Source organism: Mesoplodon mirus (assembly GCF_964341445.2).
Source record: "Mesoplodon mirus genome assembly, chromosome: 19".
Lineage (NCBI taxonomy): Eukaryota > Metazoa > Chordata > Mammalia > Artiodactyla > Ziphiidae > Mesoplodon > Mesoplodon mirus.
Window position 1 is genome coordinate 50,201,121 of NC_138995.1, and position 20,741 is coordinate 50,221,861.

Sequence of the window (20,741 nt, forward strand, 5' to 3'; positions counted from 1 at the left end):
GCTTTTCCCCTCAGTCAGGAATAAGGCATAAATGTTTGTTCTCACCGCTTATATTCAACATTGCACTGAAGGTTCTAGACAATGTAGTAAATAAAGCAAGACAGAAATAAAAGGAATACATATTGGAAAGCAAGAAGGAAAACAGTAATTATTCACATATGACATGATTATCTATGTAGAAAATCCTCAAGAATCTACCAAAAAATTACTAGAATAAGTTTAGAGAGAATGCAGGTTAATATAAAAAAATCAATTGCATTTTCATATACTAGCAATAAACAATGGGAATTTGAAGTAAAAATGAATAGTATTTACAATAGCATAAAAAAACCCTAGGTATTAATATAACAAACGTTTGCAAGATTGGTACACTGATAACAAAACATTACTCAGAGAATTTAAAGATCTAAATAAAAGGAGATGTGCCTCATATTCATGAATTAGAAAACTATATTATCATTATTGATTACTATTCTTTTTTTTTTTTTTTTTTTTTTTTTTTTTTTTTTTTTTTTTTTTTGCTGTACGCGGGCCTCTCACTGCTGTGGCCTCTCCCGTTGCGGAGCACAGGCTCCGGACACACAGGCTCCGCGGCCATGGCTCGCGGGCCCAGCCGCTCCGCGGCATGTGGGATCTTCCGGGATCGGGGCACGAACCCGTGTCCCCTGCATCGGCAGGCGGACTCTCAACCACTGCGCCACCAGGGAAGCCCTTTTATTGATTACTATTCTTGAATTTAAACTATTAATGCATATTTTAATATTTTCCTCTCCCCTAATAGGTTGTCTTAAACATTCTTCTAATGTGCTTCGGGTCTAATTCTATGAAAACTGTAAGATAAGAGTTAATTGTTTAATGTCATTGGTACAGAGTTTCTGTTTGGGATGTGAAAAAGTTCTGGAAATAGATACTGGTGATGGTTATACAACATTGTGAATGTACTTAATGGAACTGAATTATATACTTAAAGATGGTTAAAATGATAAAATTTTATGTCATGTATATTTTAGCTCTCAAAGTTTTTTTTTCGTTGTTTTTTTTTTTTTTGCAGTACACGGGCCTCTCACTGTTGTGGCCTCTCCCGTTGCGGAGCACAGGCTCTAGACGCGCAGGCTCAGTGGCCATGGCTCACGGGCCTAGCTGTTCCGTGGCATGTGGGATCTTCCCGGACTGGGGCACGAACCCGTGTCCCCTGCATCGGCAGGCGGACTCTCAACCACTGCGCCACCAGGGAAGCCCTATGTCATGTATATTTTAAAACACACACACACACATACACACACACACACACAGTTAAACAGAAAAGTGTAAGCAACACAAACATCCATAAGGGAGCACTGGGATGAGCACTTGGAGGATGGGAAAAGGAGCAAAGGTGTTAAATGGGAAGATAAGTTACCAGTATGAGAGAGACACCCATGATGATATCAGTGGAGATAAAGGGAACTGAAATATAAGGAATAAGATTCACCACTAAATGGTTGTGCAGTGGAAAAGAGACACTTAACTCAAGTTAGCTGTGTTAGCAGGTGGGTAGGGGCTGGGCCCATAAGCAGGTTGAGAGGAAAAAAAAGACTAAAATGGTAGGAGATAATGAGGTAAATCTTGGGCATGTGCCTGAAGTATCTGTGGAAGACACAGGAGGTAGTATCTAGTTGGAGATTGGATACAGTTTTGACACCCACAATAGAGATTTAGGATTAAAATTATTTGAGCATCATTAGAATAATAGTGGTAGACTGTGAATAAGAACAGGGGACTATACAGTGAAGAGAACCAATACAGAATCTGGAGAACACCAGTATTTAAGAGGTCCAATATATACAATGGAACACTACTCAGCCATAAAAAAGAACAAAATAATGCCATTTGCAGCAACATGGATGAACCTAAAGATTGTCATACTGAGAGAAGTAAGTCAGACACAGAAAGACAAGTATCATATGATATCGCTTATATGTGGAACCTAAAAAAAGGGTACAAATGAACTTATTTACAAAACAGAAGTAGAGTCACAGATACAGAAAACAAACTTATGGTTACCAGGGGATAAGGCGGGGAGGGATAAATTGGGAGATTAGGACTGACATATACACACTACTATACATAAAATAACTGATAAGAACCTACTGTATAGAACAGGGAACTCTACTCAGTACTCTGTAATGGCCTATATGGGAAAAGAATGTAAAAAAAGAGTGGACATATATATGTATAACTGATTCACTTTGCTGTACACCTGAAACTAATACTACATTGTAAATCAACTATACTCCAATAAAAATTAAAAAAAAAAAGAGGTCCAGGTATAAAGATGAATTTTCTGAAAGAAAGAACCAGAATAATGTCTTTGAAACCAAGAGCAGACTATTTCATGAGCTACACTCCTAGTTCAGTATGGTGATCTAAGTATATTCATTTACTTCTCTTGCAAGTGAACATAAAATTAGAAGAAATTGAAAAATAGGAATAAATCTATAACACGTACCACAGATTTTTAGGAATTATTAGCAGCTGTGAGCAGAACTCAAGGATCCAAGAGGAGAAATACAGGATTCTTGGTTTTTGCACAATCTGCCAAAGCATAGCTCTAGTCTCAAAGCCTCAAGACAGGACTTCTTGCCACTTAACTAACAGCAATCTATCAATTCCATCTCCATCTTGACTGTTTTTATCTTTGCAAGACAGGTTCATGAAGTAATATATTCTCATTTGAGGAAATGCGTTTTTGTTCTAGCACTGCTTCTGGGAGAACACTGAGAAAAGATGTTGAATGATTATACCCACTTAATGTGTGAACACTGCTTAAAATTAGAAGGAGCACTCGTGGAAGGTAAAAGCTTATCTGACCAATATGGGAACAAGTGGGGACTGCTTTCCTGAAGGGGAAGATAAACAGGAGGATTTTAGTACAAGAAAGGGAAATAAATGCTCAAATATTCTTAAAAACAACAACAAAAAACTATTTCAGAAAGGAGAAAGGAACCATCACATCACCTCACCTGAGCCATGGTTTTGAGATCTGCAAGAGATGACCAGTCTTCCTTTGGGCTCCTCTTCAGAAAAGGGGCGGTCCCTAAGAAGGCAAAACCAAGATGAAAAGAAGGCACATGCCACTACACATGCTTTTAAGCTCTCTTATGACTTACGACTCAAGACTGACTCCATTTCCCTTGCTTTGGTGCTTGTCCATTTATATATCCCACACCAATATGGGGGGAGAATAAGCTAGACAAAAATGATTTTATCCCCAAAGCCAGAGATACAGGCTCCTGGGGCAATGGGTTAGATTTTGGGCAAGCCCCCACCTCTCTAGAACTATCTTTTCTCTCCTAACCTGCTTGCTATTATTAACTACTTCCAAGCTGTTCTCCATTAAGGCCCTACCATTTACATCATGACCAGCAATACGTGAAAATTCTTGTCACCCCATACCCTCATGAGTACCACTGATACAAACTTCCTGATGCTTACCAAGGTATACACTGTGATTCTAGTTCTTATTTTTCTTATTATGAGAGAAGATAAGCTTCTATTCACAAGTTTAAAAAGCACCTTAATTTTTGTTTTTTAAATAAAAGCCAGGCCAAGCCAGGCAGCCACCACCCCACGGCAGCCACCACCGCCATCCATTTTTAGTTTCTTGTCTGTGAAAGGTCTCGATTTTTTCACTTTTCTATTAACTTATTTTTATTTTCTGGATTGATATTAGATCTTTTTTAAAGGAAGGAAATTAATTCTATAATTACTTAAAATAATTTTTTATAGTTTTTCTTTATCATACACTTTATTTCCTTTATATATTTGAGTGTATCTGGACTTTGTACTTAGTTCCACTGATCTGTTCATTTAATTGCCAGGATTAGTCTGCAGTTATTACAGTTTTAAAACATATTTTAGGGGTTTCCCTGGTGGCGCAGTGGTTGAGAGTCCGCCTGCCGATGCAGGGCACACGGGTTTGTGCCCCGGTCTGGGAAGATCCCACATGCTGTGGAGCAGCTGGGCCCATGAGCCATGGCCACTGAGCCTGTGTGTCCGGAGCCTGTGCTCCGCAACAGGAGAGGCCACAACAGTGAGAGGCCCGCGTACCGCAAAAAAAAAAACAAACATGTTTTAGTATCAGGTAGGCTTACTTCCCCCTTCATTATTTTTCTTTAGCAATTTCTGTCTTGTTCATTTTCTCCTAAGAACTTCAGAAAGTTAAAAAATTTTACTGAAATTTTAATGAAACTCCATGAAATGTTAGGGAGTTTTGACAATTTATCATGTGTCCCTCGTCCTTTTATTTAAGTCTTTAATTTTTGAGTCCCTTAGGAACATCAAAAATTTTTTTATACATCATGTCTTTTGTATCTTATATTTTGATGGCCACTGGCAACTTTCCATAGTTGTTTGATGCATATATACACATACGCACAGACACATATATGAAACCTACTGATTTGTTAATGTCTTTTCCAGCAAACCTCTGAGTTTTCTAACTGTTGTCATTGTTTTGAACAGGATGGTAACTTAGCAATTTTTCTGCCTCAGACTCAGCAGATGTCCCAAAGATGGTAGGCAAAACAATCTTTCAATTGTCCCTCATTCTAAGATGAAGTCTTGTAAAGCAGCTGACTGTAAAGTTTTGCTACCATTAATTTACCTCCTACTTTGAGAGGCTGAGAAAAGGGAATGTCTCTTTAAGAGAACAAATTATTTTTAGAACATAGTTTTCTAGGGGGAAGAAAAGTAGGTGCTTCTCACTCCCTTATAATAAACAAGGGGCTCCTCAGACCCTGATGCCACTATAAATCAAAGTGGTGAGAGAATTTGGGGGGGAAATGTACATGTTTCCAGGATTTGGGCGGTGGGGGGGGGGTGTGGAGCTGGGTGGTGGTGACTAAAGTGGCTAATTATCACCTGAGCTCCAGATGGGGAACCCACGGATGGAGCATGCCTAGGTTGGTTTGGATCCTGTCCAAGAGGACTGATGGGAGAGAACAAGACCTACCAGAGTAGGTGGGCCACTGCATGCCAAGAGGAGGCATCTAGAGAAGTGGCCATGCCCATGAAAAGGGAACTGTATTTGGAAGTTCCCAGCAGTGGGGTCTCTCAGAAGGTAAATATGACTTACACTAAATTATAACAGTACCAGTCATGTTAGCCTCTTCTTGTCCCTGACTTCTCTTTTCCAGCTCCCAATCCATTCCAGCTGGAGACTATCAACCTAGAGGGAGTAAAGAGGGGACAAAATAGAGGTTGAGGAATTAGAGAGGGAAGAAACTGATCATGTTTTCTTTAGCGCAGCAGACTTCCAACAGGAGGGAGAGTTTTTGCTTTTAAAACAAGTTAGTGGGACTTCCGTGGTGGCACAGTGGTTAAGAATCCACCTGCCAATGCAGGGGACACAGGTTTGAGCCCTGGTCCGGGAAGATCCCACATGCCGCAGAGCTACTAAGCTCTAGCGCCACCACTGAGCCCGCGTGCCACAGCTACTGATGCCCGTGTGCCTAGAGCCTGTGCTCTGCAACAAAGAGAAGCCACCACAGTAAGAAGCCCGCGCACCGCAACGAAGAGTAGCCCCCGCTCACCGCAACTAGAGAAAGCCCACACACAGCGACGAAGACCCAATGCAGCCAAAAATAAATAAATAAATTTATTTTAAAAAATAAATTAAATTAAATTAAAAAAATTAGAAGTATTGATTTCTACAGTGAACACTTTATTCAGCTAAACGAGACTGATCTTGTGTTTAAATGTTCAACAGATTTTTTTATCTTCACAATGACTGAAGAAATTATTGAAACTTTATTGTCCAGGAATTCACCCAAATAGAAATTCTGAGAGTAGCAGTTATGGAGAAAGTTTATTGTGTTCTCCTAATGATGTTCTACTTATGTCAACATACTGGTCACTAGTCAATATGGGGTTTCGCAATATACAATTGTTCCATCTGAAAATTATTTTAATTTTACCTCCTTCTCTCCGTTTTTAAAATCTCTATTTTTTTTTTACTTGTCTAATGGCCAGGGTCAAATTCTACAGGCATATAAAATGGACAATACTCAGACAATATAAACAATACATAGTACTTAACTAGTCTTGCATCTACTTTCTCAAATGCTCAATCTCAAATGCTCCATCTCAGTCACACAACGAGCCAGACACATTCCTAGTCACCGTGAATTGTGCAATTATTAGTGTGCACAAATACTTCAAAATTTGACATATTCAGTTATATCACCCACTACACAATTCCAATCCCATAGACACAATTCATGCATAATCTCTCAGAGCCCATTACATAATTCTACACAAAGCTGCAAAATTTTACTCACAAACCCCTTACTGTTGCCTCTCCAAAGTCGCATACAGTCTCAAACACAAATCTACTCGCACCTAATTTAAAAATTAGACACACGCAGAGACCCTCTCACTTTCATAAACAATAGGTTCCATAACGTTACACAGAGTAACACACGTTCCACACACAGACACAAGACCAGGCACAAAAAGCTACACAAACAGAACGCCTGTGTGTGCCAGGCCGAGCTCACACCCGCCTCGGGCTCCCTGTTCCCTCCTCGGCGTTCCCAGCCCTGGCTCCCAGTTCCTTCCCCTGCCTAGGCTCTTGCTTCCCTCCTCGCTTTCCTCCCCGGCCTTCTCTCAGCCCAGGTTCTCTCTTCTTTCCTCGCTTTTCCCAGTCCTGGTTCCCACCTGCCTGCTCGGCAATCCCCACCGGGTACCACAATCACCAGCCTGCCCAGCGCCAGCAGGACCCACTGGGCTCACCTTCGACTACTGGCCAACCATCTGCGCTTGCGCACTCCAGCGCGGGCTGTACCTCCCAAGAGTCTCCGCGGCTCCTTCTTCGCCGCCGCGTCCCAGGCGCGCCTTCTCGACATCCGGGTTTTTGCGGCTTTGAACTACATTTCCCACAGCCCCTGGGTTGCTTTTGAAAAGAACTTTGATGTTTGGTTCATCTCTGATTCCCTTCTGAGGTCCTCTCGGTCGTCGCGCTCCGAGTGGTAACCTGAGTCTGGGCACGGCGGGCACTCACGGTGAGGAAGCCCCCACCCTCTGGCGCACACAGGGCGTGTGAAGCCTGGAGCTCAGGCCTGTGTAGGCGTGTATAAGAGTGTGTGAGCATTTGTGGCAGTAACGAGGCGGGGTGTGTGTGCGGTGATGAGGCCGTGACTGGTGCAAGATGCGGGACCCTTTGGGTGACCGTGATCGGCTGTGATGTTGAGGTAGGTGACACTGTGGGGCTTGAGACCGCCCTTCAGAAGACGATGCTGTTGTTACCTAGTGTGGTGGAAGAGGCTTTTCGTTCTGTGACCGGGTGGGAGTTTGGTTGTGTCACGGGGTGGAGCTTCATTTCTGCAGTTGGTTTAACGTCGGGACTGAGGCGATCTGTTGATCTCCCTGAGAGTGTATCTGTGCCTGTCAAGACGACGATGCCTGTATTAACCGGAGTTGCACTGAAGCACGGCCTGAGCTGCTTTTGTCAGCACCTCCACCTCCAGTGCCCAGACTCCAGTGCTTAACGCAAAAGTGGGTATGAGTGGAGTGAGTGTTGCCTGCCTAGGGGCCAATTTTAGGTTCTATTGTTTCTTAGTATCTGTATCCTTTTATCACTGCTTTCTCTTTTCTCCCACTTCATAGCCAGGACACCAGCTGCAGAGAAATGGTCACAAAAAGGGGAGTCAGATATTTGAGTGGTGGGATAAAGGTTATATACAAGCAAGAAAGCACAAACCTGTTTTTGGAATGAGTTTTGCGGCTGGGAGTGTCCCTTAGGCAGAGTCCTAGGAAGACCTGTAGAGAGCCTAGGAGTAGGATTCCTTCCTCAGAGGATCTCCTTTGGGAGCTGAGGTCAAGTTCCATGTTTCAGAACCACATCATTTCCAAAGCTGTCTCCCCAGGAAACTTGCTGTGAACTTAGAGAAAGTTTCAGCTCTGGTTATCAGTGACCCTGGCCTTTCCCTTTGATACTAAGAAAAGTTAGTAGTACTCCCATCTCCCCTTTACTTCCATCTGAGTATGCGTGTGGTAGATGACTGAGCTTGGGTGGTGTTGAAGAATTTCTTCCAGTTTAGCCAGTTCATGCTCTAAGAAAGGTCTGGTGTCTCATGAGTCCTTACTCCCCTTCTCTTCACCCTTCCCCTGCAGTGCAGCTCTCTGAAAGAAGAGCCCTGGGGAAAGGAAAACATTACAGAGCATATCTGAAAACCAAGCTCAAGGTCAGGGATTTTGTTGTTGTTGCTGTTATTCTCTTTGTTTTAGTTTTTCAGAAAAGGGAAGTATTTGCTCTCCTTCTCCTGAAATGGTTAGGTTACAATTAGGCAGGGCCTTGTGATGTACTTTGACTAATAAAATGTGGTGGAAGTGAGACTTTCAAGATAAAGCCTTAGGAAGTCTTGCAGCTTTTGCTCTTTCCCTCTTCCTGCCTTGAGACCACCAGGTCCTAAAGGCTAGCTTGCTTGAAGACAAAAGATCACTTGGAGACAGAGGCCAAGCTAACAGCAACAACTGCCAGATGTTTCATTGAGACCATTTGGTCCATCCAGCCCCCACCAAGCCACCAGCTGGCTGCTGTCACGTGAGTGAGATCAGCAGAAGCACCACTCAGCCAAGCCAAGCCCGAATTGCCAAACCCCGGAATGATGAGCCTAATTAATGGTTTTGTTTTAAGCCACAAACTTTTGGGGGTGGTTACACAGCAATAGATAACTGAAACTGCTGTTTAAACTTCTAGACATTTTCTATCACCCTATACTGATATAATTGTATTGGTCAACCTGCTTTGTTAAGTGATTTCTCTACTGATGTTATACCTTGAAAATATTCCATATCCTAAATTTTCTACAACTTTGCATTTGTGTATCTAAGTGTTCTATTACATGGTTATTTTATAATTTATTTAACCAATAACTTTCCCGAGCAACCCCTTCTTCTTCCTGTCCAACTCCCACGTCTTCACCAACTTTACATTCCCTTCCAGGACCTTAAGGGGAACATGGGTTCCTGTCATTTCAGGGGTATGTAGACTCAAGAATGTGGCATTGACTTCTGCTGAGTGTGTATAGGTGACTCACCCCACTCAGAAGAATTTGTTCAATATAGGTGGGATATAGGACCAATGTACATTTATTTAACTAATAAACTGGGTCTCCCTGATTACAATATCTCTTCCATTTTCCAATTCAGAATCTGCATTCTGGAGCCATCTTAACTTTCATCACTGTGACTCACTGGGGAATGTGACTCTTTAGGGTGCTTAGCTATTTGAAGGATTGGTATGATTCCTGAAGATGGAAATGAACATCTCTGCTGTGTTGTTTCAAAAGTGTCATACTCCTAATACTTCAGGTTACTTTTTCAACTTCCTTTTCTGCCTGATGACAAAGGGAATGGTCTGAATTAACCACATCAGACCTAAATCCCATTTCTTCTCCTATGTGCAGGTTTTATTATTAATTAATTAATTGATTTTCAAGGCAAATGTGGTTTCCTTGTTAGTTTCTAAGGCTAGTGGAGAGGTCGGCCAGCAAATCTGAGCCTAGGTGAGGGGCAACCAGTGAGGAATTCATTGTGTATAAAATCTTAGGAGTCAAGATTTAGGACCTTTAAGGTAGTATTTGAGTCACTTATTTGAAAGGCTTCATGTCTATGAAGAAAGTTCAGGCCTCTTAAGACAGAATTCAAACAACTACAACAATACACTCCATGTATTATATTCATATCTCCTATCATTTCTTTTGTTCTCAAAGAGGGAGGGATTAGCTCTATTATTTTTTTCTGATTATAAAATTAGTAGATTCTTAATTCAGAAATTTGAAGAATACAGAAAAGCTTAAAGTAAAGCTCATCTAGAAACAGCTTATTTGTTCCAAATCATCTCACCTATTTCTCTGTGAATTAACACATGGATATAGCCATATAGGATTCTGAAATTCAAAACAGAATTATACTGTAGTACTGTTTTGTCATCTATCTTCTTCATCTAACCTAATATAGTGAACAGCTTTTCATGTCATCAAATGACAAACTGTGTCATAATTTTTTGAGTATGCTGTTTGGATATACTGTAACTTTTTAAACTGTTTCCCTATTGTAGGATATTTAAGTTCTTTCCAGCTTTCCCTCATTATTATACAGTGTTTTACTGCACACTCCTTTTTGTGCACATGTGTAATTATATCTTTTTGACAGTCTCAGAAATATTATTGACAATGAGGCTTTCATAGTTAAAACCTGCTTATACATCTTTATCAAGTGCCCTGCTTAAATTTTCACCAATATACAACACAGTATGGGAGTGTCTAGTCTACTAATATAGGGCATCGTCAGTCTTTTAAATCTACCAATCTAGTGGAAATTGTTTGTTTAAATAAATTATGCACGCTCAGGTTTCACTCAATGTAATAAAATCTGGGCTTCTGGACAGAAGTCAGAATTGAAAGAGAACTGGTTTTGTAGTTAAAGAAATGTGGATTCAGAACATAGATCTGCCATTTATTGAACAGGAATGATTTCTTTTTTTTTAATTTAAAAAATGTTTACATTTTTGGTTGTTTCAAGTCTTAGTTGTGGCCCGCAGGATCTTTCTTTGTGGTTCGTGGGCTCTTCATTGCAGCGTGCAGTCTTCTCTCTAGTTGTGGCGCTCAGTAGTTGCGGTGCGCGGGTGCTCTAGTTGTGGTGCATGGGCTCCAGAGCGCGTGGGCTCAGTAGTAGTGTGCGGGGTCTCTAGTTGTGGCAGGCGGGCTCAGTAGTTGTGGCACGCAGGCTTAGTTGCCCCACAGCATGTGGGATTGACCAGGGATCCCCAACCAGGGATCAAACCTGCGTACCCTGCATTGGAAGGAGGATTCCTGGGTAGTCCCAGGAATGATTTATTTTCCTTTGTTTTTAATAAGACTTTTGCACAATATAGAGCCCAGACCTTAAAATCCTAGCCTGGTGATTTGTTTTATAAGCCCATACAACCACCATTTGATAAAGAAACTTCAACATCCCAGAAGGCTCCCTTCATGTCTCTTCCCAATCAGTATACCTCAAAGTTAACATTATTTTGACGTCTATCACAGTAGATTCATTTTGTCTGGTTTTTGAACTTTGTATAAGTGGAATCATACAGTAGGTTCTTTTGTGTCTGGCCTCTTTTACTCAATATAGTATCTATAATAGCATGACTCTACATATGTGATAAAATTACATAGAACCAAATATACACAGAAACACAGATACAAACGAGTGCATGTAAAACTGGCAAAACGTGAAGAAGTACTATGTATTATATAAATATAAATATCCTGGTCATGGGGCTTCCCTGGTGGCGCAGTGGTTGAGAGTCCGCCTGCCGATGCAGGGGACACGGGTTCGTGCCCCTATCCCGTAAGATCCCACATGCCGCGCAGCGGCTGGGCCCGCGAGCCATGGCCGCGGAGCCTGTGTGTCCGGAGCCTGTGCTCCGCAACGGGAGAGGCCACAGCAGTGAGAGGCCCGCGTACAGCAAAAAAAAAAAAAAAAAAAATCCTGGTCATGATTTTTTTTTTTACAAGAAGTTAACATTAAGGGAAACTGGGTGACGTTTATGTGGGATCTCTCTATATTATTTCTTACAACTGCATATGAATCTACAATGATCTCAAAATAAAAAGTTAAAGTATAAGTACATAGCTGGGACAAGCAGTTTGCCATTTGGAAAAAAATAAAATTATATCCATACCTCACATCCTGTCACAAGAATAAACTCAATAGATCAGGGAGGTAAACGTAAAAATATGAAACCATATAGGTCCTAGAAGAAAGCATCGATGAATTCCAGTTTAACCTCCGGGTAAGGAAAAACTTTCTCATTATGACTCAGAAAATAGATGCAGTAAAAGAAAATATTGAAAATTTTGAAATATTCAAAGATTTGACTATAATTAAAAACACATAAAATCAAAAGACAACTTACAAATAAATATCTTTATCACAGATAAAGGGCTAATACTCCTGTATTAGTTTAATAGGACTGCCATAAATAGAATACCACAGACTGGGTGGCTTAAACAATGGAAATTAATTTTCTCACAGTTCTGGAGGATGGAGGGCCAAGATCAACAAGTTGGCAGCTCTGGTTTCTCCTGAGGTATCTTTTTGGCTTGTAGATGGCTACCTTCTCACTGTGTCCTCATATGGCCTTTTCTCCTACACACCCATCCGTAGTGTGTCTCTCTCTATGTCCTAATCTCCTCTTATAAGGACACTAGTTAGATTAGATTAGGGCCTACCCTATCAGCCTCATTTTAACTTAATTACCTCCTTAAAGGCCCTATCTCCAAATACAGTCACTTTCTAAAGTACTGGGAATTAGGAATTCAACATTTGATTCAGCTTAAAGTTCTGATTCTTCACATCAGCTGAACTTTTACCTGCAATGGCATCTCTCTTTCTGGAGCTGGTTTACTCACTGCTTTCTCTACCATTCAGGGCTATCTCCTTTTTTCCAATGAGGAAATCACATCTGGCTTAGCGATATAAAGTGCTATATATAGAAAAAGGTGTGGGACTTGGGTCTGTGGTGGTGATGTCAATCAAGGAAGAGGAAGAGAAGAGCCAGAAGAAGATAAGTTCACCTTAGGTGTCAAGAAAATGAAGCCTCAGTAAAAACAAACCGCAGTTATTTCTTTCCAGTTATACAAAGGTCAGATCAGTTCTTCAAAGTCTCTCCAGAGATTTCCTCCAGAAGGAAAATACTTCCAGCAGGCAGATTATAAACAATCAGGGGAAATACTCTAAACTGGTAAAACCAGACTCCAACATCACATCCTTGTGGTTACATCCCTCCGAGCAGAGTTCAGGCACTTACTTTCCACCTGGGAGAACCTGATGGACATCTTCAGAAGCAACAGTCCTGCAAATGACAAAAACACTCCAACTCTACAAAGCCTAGTCCCATATGATCCTGGGAAAAAAGGGAGGGTGGACCAGACACAAGAGCTAGGCAGCATATACAAGGAATTTCTCTCCCATGGTTCAGCTTTCTGAGTCCAGCAAGGATAAACTAGTTTAATAAATTCCAGAACTTCCTCACGATGAGATAACTTACATAAATCTAAACTTAAGTATAATTTCTTTATAAGAACAATGTATTGATTTTAGAATATATGCTTTAAGGAATTTTGTTAAAGGGAACTTCTTCAAAAATAGGTGAAAAAAACTCACTGTTGTACGTCTTTAGGTTAGATTTACAGCTCAGTGTATTCTAAACACAGTCGGATATGAATGATTTATGTTTCCTTCCAACAAACGTGGTTTCTAAGCATGCCTGTGGGTGTTCAGCCTAGAGAAGAAGAGCTGAGAGGCTCACAGCTTGGTCTTGCTGCTTTGTTTTTTGTTTTCTTGATGGGGGATTTATTTCACTTCTGAAATATTAGCCATAATTCCCTGTATCCTGTGAGAAAATCACCTTGCTCCATTAGTTTCCTTTTGGACCCAATATCAAGAGATTCAAAACTATAAACTTGACTAGAAAAAATTCATTTATACCCAGAATTCCTGTGAATTCACAATAATTAGGACATGGAATCAGGATACAGAGCAGAAGATATAGAGTTGGAAAATGGTAGAATCTAGTAGTTAAACAGTTAAAGGCTGAGGGCTTTGGAATTTAAATTCTGCTTCTATCTCTCAGGAACTCTGACATTTCACAAGTTATTTCAGCTCTTGGTGCCTCACTTGACAAATCGGTTTACTGGGAATGATAAGGATACCTCCCTCACAGGGTTCTCATGAGGATTAAATGAGACAATATATGTAAAATTCTTAGACTAGTGTATTAGTCAGTGTTCTCCAGAGAAACCGAGCCAATAAGATGTGTGTGTGTGTGTGTGTGTGTGCGTGTGTGTGTTTGTGTGTGGGGGGGGATTAAGAGAGATTTTAAGGAATTGGCTCATAAGGTTCTGAGAGAGAGAGATTTTAAGGAATCAGCTCATGAGATTGTGGAGGCTTGTTAAATCCAAAATCTGTAGGCCAGGCCAGCAGGTTGAACACCCAGGGAACAACTGCAGTTCAAATCCGAAAGCTCTCTGCTGGCAGAGTTCCTTCTTGCTTTGGGAGAGGTCAGTCTTTGTTCTGTTGAGACCTTTAACTAATTCGATGAGGCCCACCCACATTATGGAGGGTAATCTGCTCTACTCAAAGTTCACTGATTTAAATGTTAATCTCATCTAAAAAACATCTTCACAGAAATATCCAGAATGATGTTTGACCGAATATCTGGGCATTGTGCGCAGCCAAACTGATACATAAAATTAGCCATCATAAATCTACCCCGTAACAACCTGGCACGTATATGCGTCTCCTTAAGCCATACTTAAATCTCTGAATAAAGACAATAACAAGGTCATACTTCCACCTAATATCATAGAAATATCTTGCAGATAACCAAAAAACACATTAATCCTCTGCCCAGAAGAGGGTGCAAAGTCCTTGGTTGATCTTTACTCTTCTCTTTGATATCTCATAACTTAAATATTATGATGTAAAGTTAATAATACTTAAATACAATGATAAAAGGTCAGTACATCTTATGTTACAATGATAAAGGGATAAAAAAGGGAAGAAAACATATCTACTATACACACGTACACAAATACAACAAAATAAGGAAGAAATGCTGAATGCAACTACAGTCCTCACTTCTGAAACTGATCACACAGTTGTAGTTGGCATTTATAACTACCTTCTTCCCCTACCCATTCCATATTCCCTTTGCCCTCAGCAAGCACCTCGGCCTGTCATGGTTCTTTACTTGGTGGAGTGACCCAAATATTCATTCTTGAAGAATGTGGCCCGTCAGTCGTCCTGCCTGAGTAGTGTTGTAGTTCTCCATTCACTTTAATCACAGGGCCTGTTAATACTAAGAGATACTGGAAAGGCTCCCCTGTACTTGAGACATACTTTTCCTTACCTCCCTTGTGGAGTAGCAATCCAACTTCCTTTTGGTAGTCAAGATCAACCACCCCAGCCAACACAGTAACTCCCTTATTTGCCTGTTGATTCAGAGGGTTAAGGAGCCCAAAATGGCTGGGTAGCAGTCTTTAACTTCCAGTTCAATGGAATCACTGTGTCTCCTGGTAGAAGCATCCCTCCATTTAGAACTAAGACCTCTGGGCAGCAGAACACAAGTTGTGGGGACAGAAAGCAAAAATTTTACTATTGGGTTACTAGGGGTAATAGTGAGTGGTATCCCTCTCATTACTTGATTCCTGGCCTTGTGAACACTGGCCATGGGAGAAACAGCACCAAATATTGGACACTGATCCAGAGCAAATACAGCCTTCAGGAGAACCTTGCCTCAGCCCTGCAAGATACTGCCACCTAGCTGGCATTGTAACTGAGTCTTCAAAACATCATTCCATTGTTCTTTCAAGCCAGCTGCTTCAAGATGGTGGGGAACATGGTAAGACCAGTGAATTCCATGGGGATGGTACCATTGCTGCACTTATTTGTTGTGACATGAGTTTCTTGACCAGAAGCAATGCTGTGTGGAATGCCATGACAGTGGATAAGGCATTCTGCAAGTCCACAGATGGTGGTTTTGGCAGAAGCATTATGTGCAATAAAGGCAAGTCTGTATCCAGAGTGTCTCTTCCAGTAAGAACAAAATGCTGCCCCTTCCATGATGGAAACAGTCTAGTGTAATCAACCTGCCACCAGGGAATGGTGCCATACTGGGGACTCAGTGTTGGTCTCTTCTGCTGATTGGGCAATCGGCGGTGGCTATAGCCAGGTGAGCCTTGGTGAATGGAAGACCATGTTGCTGCACCCATGCCTAACCTCCATCACTGCCACCATGGCCACTTTGTTCATGAGCCCATTGGGTGATGACAAGAATGACTGAGGAAAGAAACTGGTATCCACAAAATGGGTCATTCTATCCACTTCACTGAAATCCTCCTCTGCTGATGTTACTCTCTGGTGAGCATTCACATGGGACACAAATATCTTCATTTTTACCCATTCAGAGAGGTCCATACCTCTTTCCCAGACTTCCTTGTCACCAATTTTCCAATCATGTTCCTTCCAAGTCCCTGACCATCCAGCCAAATCATTGGCCACAGCCCATTAATCCATATATAATTGTACATCTGGCCATTTCCCCTTCCAAGAAAAATAAGTAACCAGGTGCACTACTTGAAATTCTGCCCAGTAGGAGGATTACATGTGCTGTCAGGGTGTGCTTGGCCTGATCAACATACCACTTTCATTTCATGATGGATTGCTGCTGTGCACACCCAACTTAATGGCTTGGTGGGTCAGATTACAACCAGTTCATGATGGGCAGCTCAGATCACGTGTTAACTTAGTGGCCCATGGTTAAGTGTTCAGTCGCTACTAAGGCCCAGTAACAGGCCAAAAACTGTTTCGCCAAAGGAGAGTAGTTAATTGCAGAGGATGGCAGGGCTTTGATTCAAAACCCTAAGGCCCTATGCTGTGATTCACCTATAGGGTCCTGCCAAAGGCCCCAGACAGCATCCCTATCTGCTACTGATACCTCAAGCACCATTGGGTCTGCTGGGGTATATGGCCCAAGTGGCAAAGCAGCTTGCACAGTAGTCTGGACCTGTTGCAGAGTCACAGAGCCTTCTCTTGTTCTGGGCCCTACTCAAAACTAGCAACTTTTCAGGTCACTCAGTAAAGGGATGGAAGTAACACATCCAAATGAGGAATATGTTGCCTCCAAAATCCAGAGGCTTCCTAGGCTTTGCGCCTCTTTTTTGGTTATGGGAGGGGCCAGATAAGGATAAGAACAACTTATCCTTCACCTTAGAAGGGATATCTGACATGCCCCACACCACTGGGTCCCTAGGAATTTCACTGAGGTAGAAGGCCCCTGAGTTTTTGTTGGATTTATTTTCTACCCTCTGACACACAAATAAATGTCTTACCAGTAAGTCTGGAGTAGTTGCCACTTCTTGCTACTAGGTCCAATCAGCATATTGCCATCAATGAAATGGACCGGCGTGACATCTTGTGGAAGGGAAAGGTAATCGAGATCCCTATGAACTAAATTACGACATAGGGCTGGAGAGTTGATATAGCCCTGAGGTAGAACACTGAAGATGTAATGCTGGCCTTGCCAGCTGAAAGCAAACTGCTTCTGGTTGTCTTTATTAACAGGGATGGAGGGGAAAAAAAATTGCAAGATCAATGGTTGCATACCAGGTACCAGGGAATGTGCTAATTCCCTCAAGGAATGAAACCACATTTGGTACAGTGGCTGCGATTGGAGTCACTACCTGGCTTAGCTTATGATAATCCATTGTCATTCCCCAGTATCCATCTGTCTTCTGCATAGGCCAAATAAGCAAGTTTAATGTGGATGTGGTGGGAATCACCATCCTTGCATCTTTCAAGCCCTTGTGGCACTAATCTCTGCAATGCAGTGTTTCTTTTGGTTTACTATTTTTCTAGGTAGAGGCAATTCTGGTGGCTTCCATTTGTCCTTTCCCACCATAATAGCCCTCACTCAATAGGGCAGAGAGCCATTGAGGGGGATTCTTACAGTTCCTGAGTATGTCTATCTCAATTATCCATTCCAGAACTTGGGGAAAAAACCACAGGATGGGTTCAGGGTCCACTGTGAGATGGACTTGAGCTAAAACTTCATTGATCACCTGATTTCCATAAGCGCCTACTCTGACTGGTGGACAACAATGATGTTTTGGGTCTCCTGAAATTAGTGTCAATTCAGAGCCATCGTCCAGTAATCCCTGAAAGGTCTGATTATTTCCTTTTCCTCAACATACAGTTATCCTGGTAAAGGCTGTAGGTTCTTTTGGGAAAGCTTAGGGGAAAAATTAACAGTATACATTTTTGGCAATGGAGCAGTGTCTCTCATTAAAGGGGTTCTAAGTTTGCACACTGGGTCAAGTCTGGGAATTGAGCGGCCATGACTGTTTTTATTATTCAAGTTAAGCTTTTGTTCTCCTGACCTAGAACTCGTCCACTTATACAGATCAAGTTAAGAATTTTGTAGACTTCCCATCTATTTCACTTCCACCAAAGAATATCAACCATACTCCCAGTAACCACATAACAGAAATTAAAAAACAAACCAACCAAAAAACCTTTCATGGTCATTTTGCATTCTTCATCACAATAAATTATTTCATATTTTAGTCATGTTTTAATTCTTCTTAGATTTAAAAGAATTTCCATTGGAAATTTAAATTTTCAAGTAACTGATGCTTCAGGAAGCTTAGCCATTATTATCTTTTTAGAGATAATTGAGGTTCAGAGTAGGTATCACCTCTACTCAATCTCACACACATAATATTGCAGTCTCTCACAGTTTCTAAATTCAGATCACAACCTCACACTGTCTTCCATCCAGATCTTAACTTGCATAAGTTGCATTCTAACACACACAAAAACACCTTTACCAAATCTCTTGCATGACCTCCCACTCAATCATACTCAAAACGTCAAAGTCACAACGTTATAATCACCAGCCCTTTTACTGCCATAGGCAGAGACTTGGGTACAGTCACAAACCACTTTCACATACTTCATATATTTCACTCAACACCCTCTCCCAGTGATAGGCTCAAGTGCAAACCATCTAATATACATAACAGAATCAGACACAGAAACACAACCACATGTTCTCACAGATACTATATTTCCTCACACTTAAGAGATGGAGCTTCTGGCCTCAGCAAGATTAAAAAGCTTTACCATAGATTTGTCCCTTATCGCAGATAATCTGTACTATTTTCCACCCCTCTGGATTAATTCCAGCCTGTCACACACACTTAGGCACACAATGTCACCTCACACCTCTCCCCCCTCCCCCCCACACGAACGGCTCAGGACCAGCTTGCCTGCCCCAGGGATCTGTGATTCATCCACTGGGTCCCTCCTAGTTCCAACAGACCAGCTTCCTCCCTTCGCTGGTGAAATTCACCTGCGGACACTCGCCACACCTAAACCCTCCCGGTTGTCATAGGTGGACCCAGCACAGGCAGCCTTCCACAGAATGTTGTGAGGTCAATGCCAGCATAGCCAGCCGCGCCACCCGCAAGCATGCGTAATCAATCACACGGTCTCAAAGCACCACTCACAGGTAAGTCATCACATTATGCCACCTCACAATCACTGCACGTGGCCGAGCTCACTGCTTGAACCTACACGAATATGTAGCACATCCACTTTCACATACAGATTTCCTCACGCATGACACCCTCACAGTCGGTGTCACATAATCATCTGCCTCTCGATGAGACGCACCCCCGCGTACGTAACGGACTCACAGAAAATACATCTCGCATCGCAACCGCGGAGAGAACCATCCAGAGGCTGGATCTCTCCGCACCAGACAACAGTTCTCTTAAGCCTGCGAACGTGCACATTGGGAGGGTGGGGACAGCCACCGTGCCAGGTTTGAAATCCGTCCTCAGAGAAATCTGAGGTTCCGAATTCAGCCCCCAAACCCGGGTGTGAGCCACGCAAACTGGGTGGTTGTGGCGTCACTCCAAGCCCGAGTGAAACAGCGGAGGTGCGACCGGAAGTCGAGCGGAAGACCTACCTCGTTAGCCTCCCGGGCTCCTTCCTCTAGGACTAAGTTTCCCAGAGGACACGGCTTTCCAAAGCTACTTCCGGTCAGAACGTCGGTTGAATAGTCGGCCGCAGAGACAGTTGAGGGCTTCCCCTTACGGGTAGAGTAGGCAGGGCTCGGCGGGCGGTTTCGCCGGGAAGTCCAATCAGAACTTGGACCAGAGCTCCTCCTGAGGATGCTGAAGGTGAGGAATCCTGTAGCCCCAGGACCGGGCAAGAGGACCGGGCAAGAGGAGTGTCTGGAGTGTTAGGCCTCTTAGTGCGGGAGCCGGCCTAGGGAGAGTAGATTAGTCTGTGCGTGCGTGACGGAAATTAGTCTCATGACTAAGGATATTTGGCTGTTTGTTGTGACAGCAACTGGATTCGTGCTTTTGTGACCATTGTAATTTTGTGCATTGGCCATATGTGTAAATGGAGTTTGTATGTGTTTATGTTCATGATTGCGGGTGACTATTTGTGTAAGCCCCATTTACTTACATAAAAGAAAAGCACATTTACACAAACCTTTAAACCCAGGCTCACCGTAATCAGGCAGTTAGGAAGACATTCCAGTAGTCACCTATAGATTCATACACACGTCATAAAGCCAAAGTCACGTAATCCCACCATCCCCCCCCCGTGTTTATCATCGTCACACAACCTCAAAGTGACTTATATAGTAAAAAAACAAAAAAAAAGAAAAAGAAAGGAAACAACAAACAACTAACCGTATGCCCACTTAGCCGGTGTCCTTCATAGTTATCTGAAGAGCTCACACACATCACCAAGAATCAGAGAAACATAGTCTTCATAGTAACAGACAACCTCTCCACATCACACTCAAGGTCACACAAAGTTTGAGCTTCCAGAAAAGCCTAGTATCTCATAATTTTTCTGTACCTCACTACTTCTGCCACTCCCCTTAGAAACACCTGGAATTGGAGGAAAGAATGACACTGTTGCACATCCAAAAACAGTGTCTAAGATGATTAGGTGCTGCATCTTACCTGAAATTTTCACATTAACCTTCAAAATTCCTTTGTTATATTACTTCATTTAAAGTGAAAGTTATCTATAATTCTTCAACCACTCTGAACATTTTATTGCAAATGCTTTCACCCTCTATGTACATACATATATGCTTATGTTCATGAGTATTTTTTCCC

At 42.1% G+C, this 20,741-nt stretch overlaps 1 protein-coding gene across 4 annotated transcripts in view; it reads right to left on the reverse strand.

Moving 5' to 3' along the window:
• ZNF565 (zinc finger protein 565) overlaps positions 1–6,844 on the reverse strand; it is a 109,766-nt gene extending 102,922 nt beyond the window's left edge. For 3 of the 4 annotated variants that reach the window (XM_082607963.1, XM_082607962.1, XM_082607960.1), the window contains exons 1-3: positions 6,700–6,774; positions 5,117–5,209; positions 3,003–3,076 (exon numbers count right to left, since the gene is read on the reverse strand). In XM_082607963.1, coding sequence (XP_082464089.1) covers positions 3,003–3,011 — 9 coding nt within the window. In that variant the 5' untranslated portion in view covers positions 3,012–3,076; positions 5,117–5,209; positions 6,700–6,774. Of the gene's footprint in view, positions 1–3,002; positions 3,077–5,116; positions 5,210–6,699 lie in introns of all 4 variants that reach the window. The other variant, XM_082607961.1, reaches the window with a different exon arrangement.
• Positions 6,845–20,741: the final 13,897 nt, after the last annotated feature.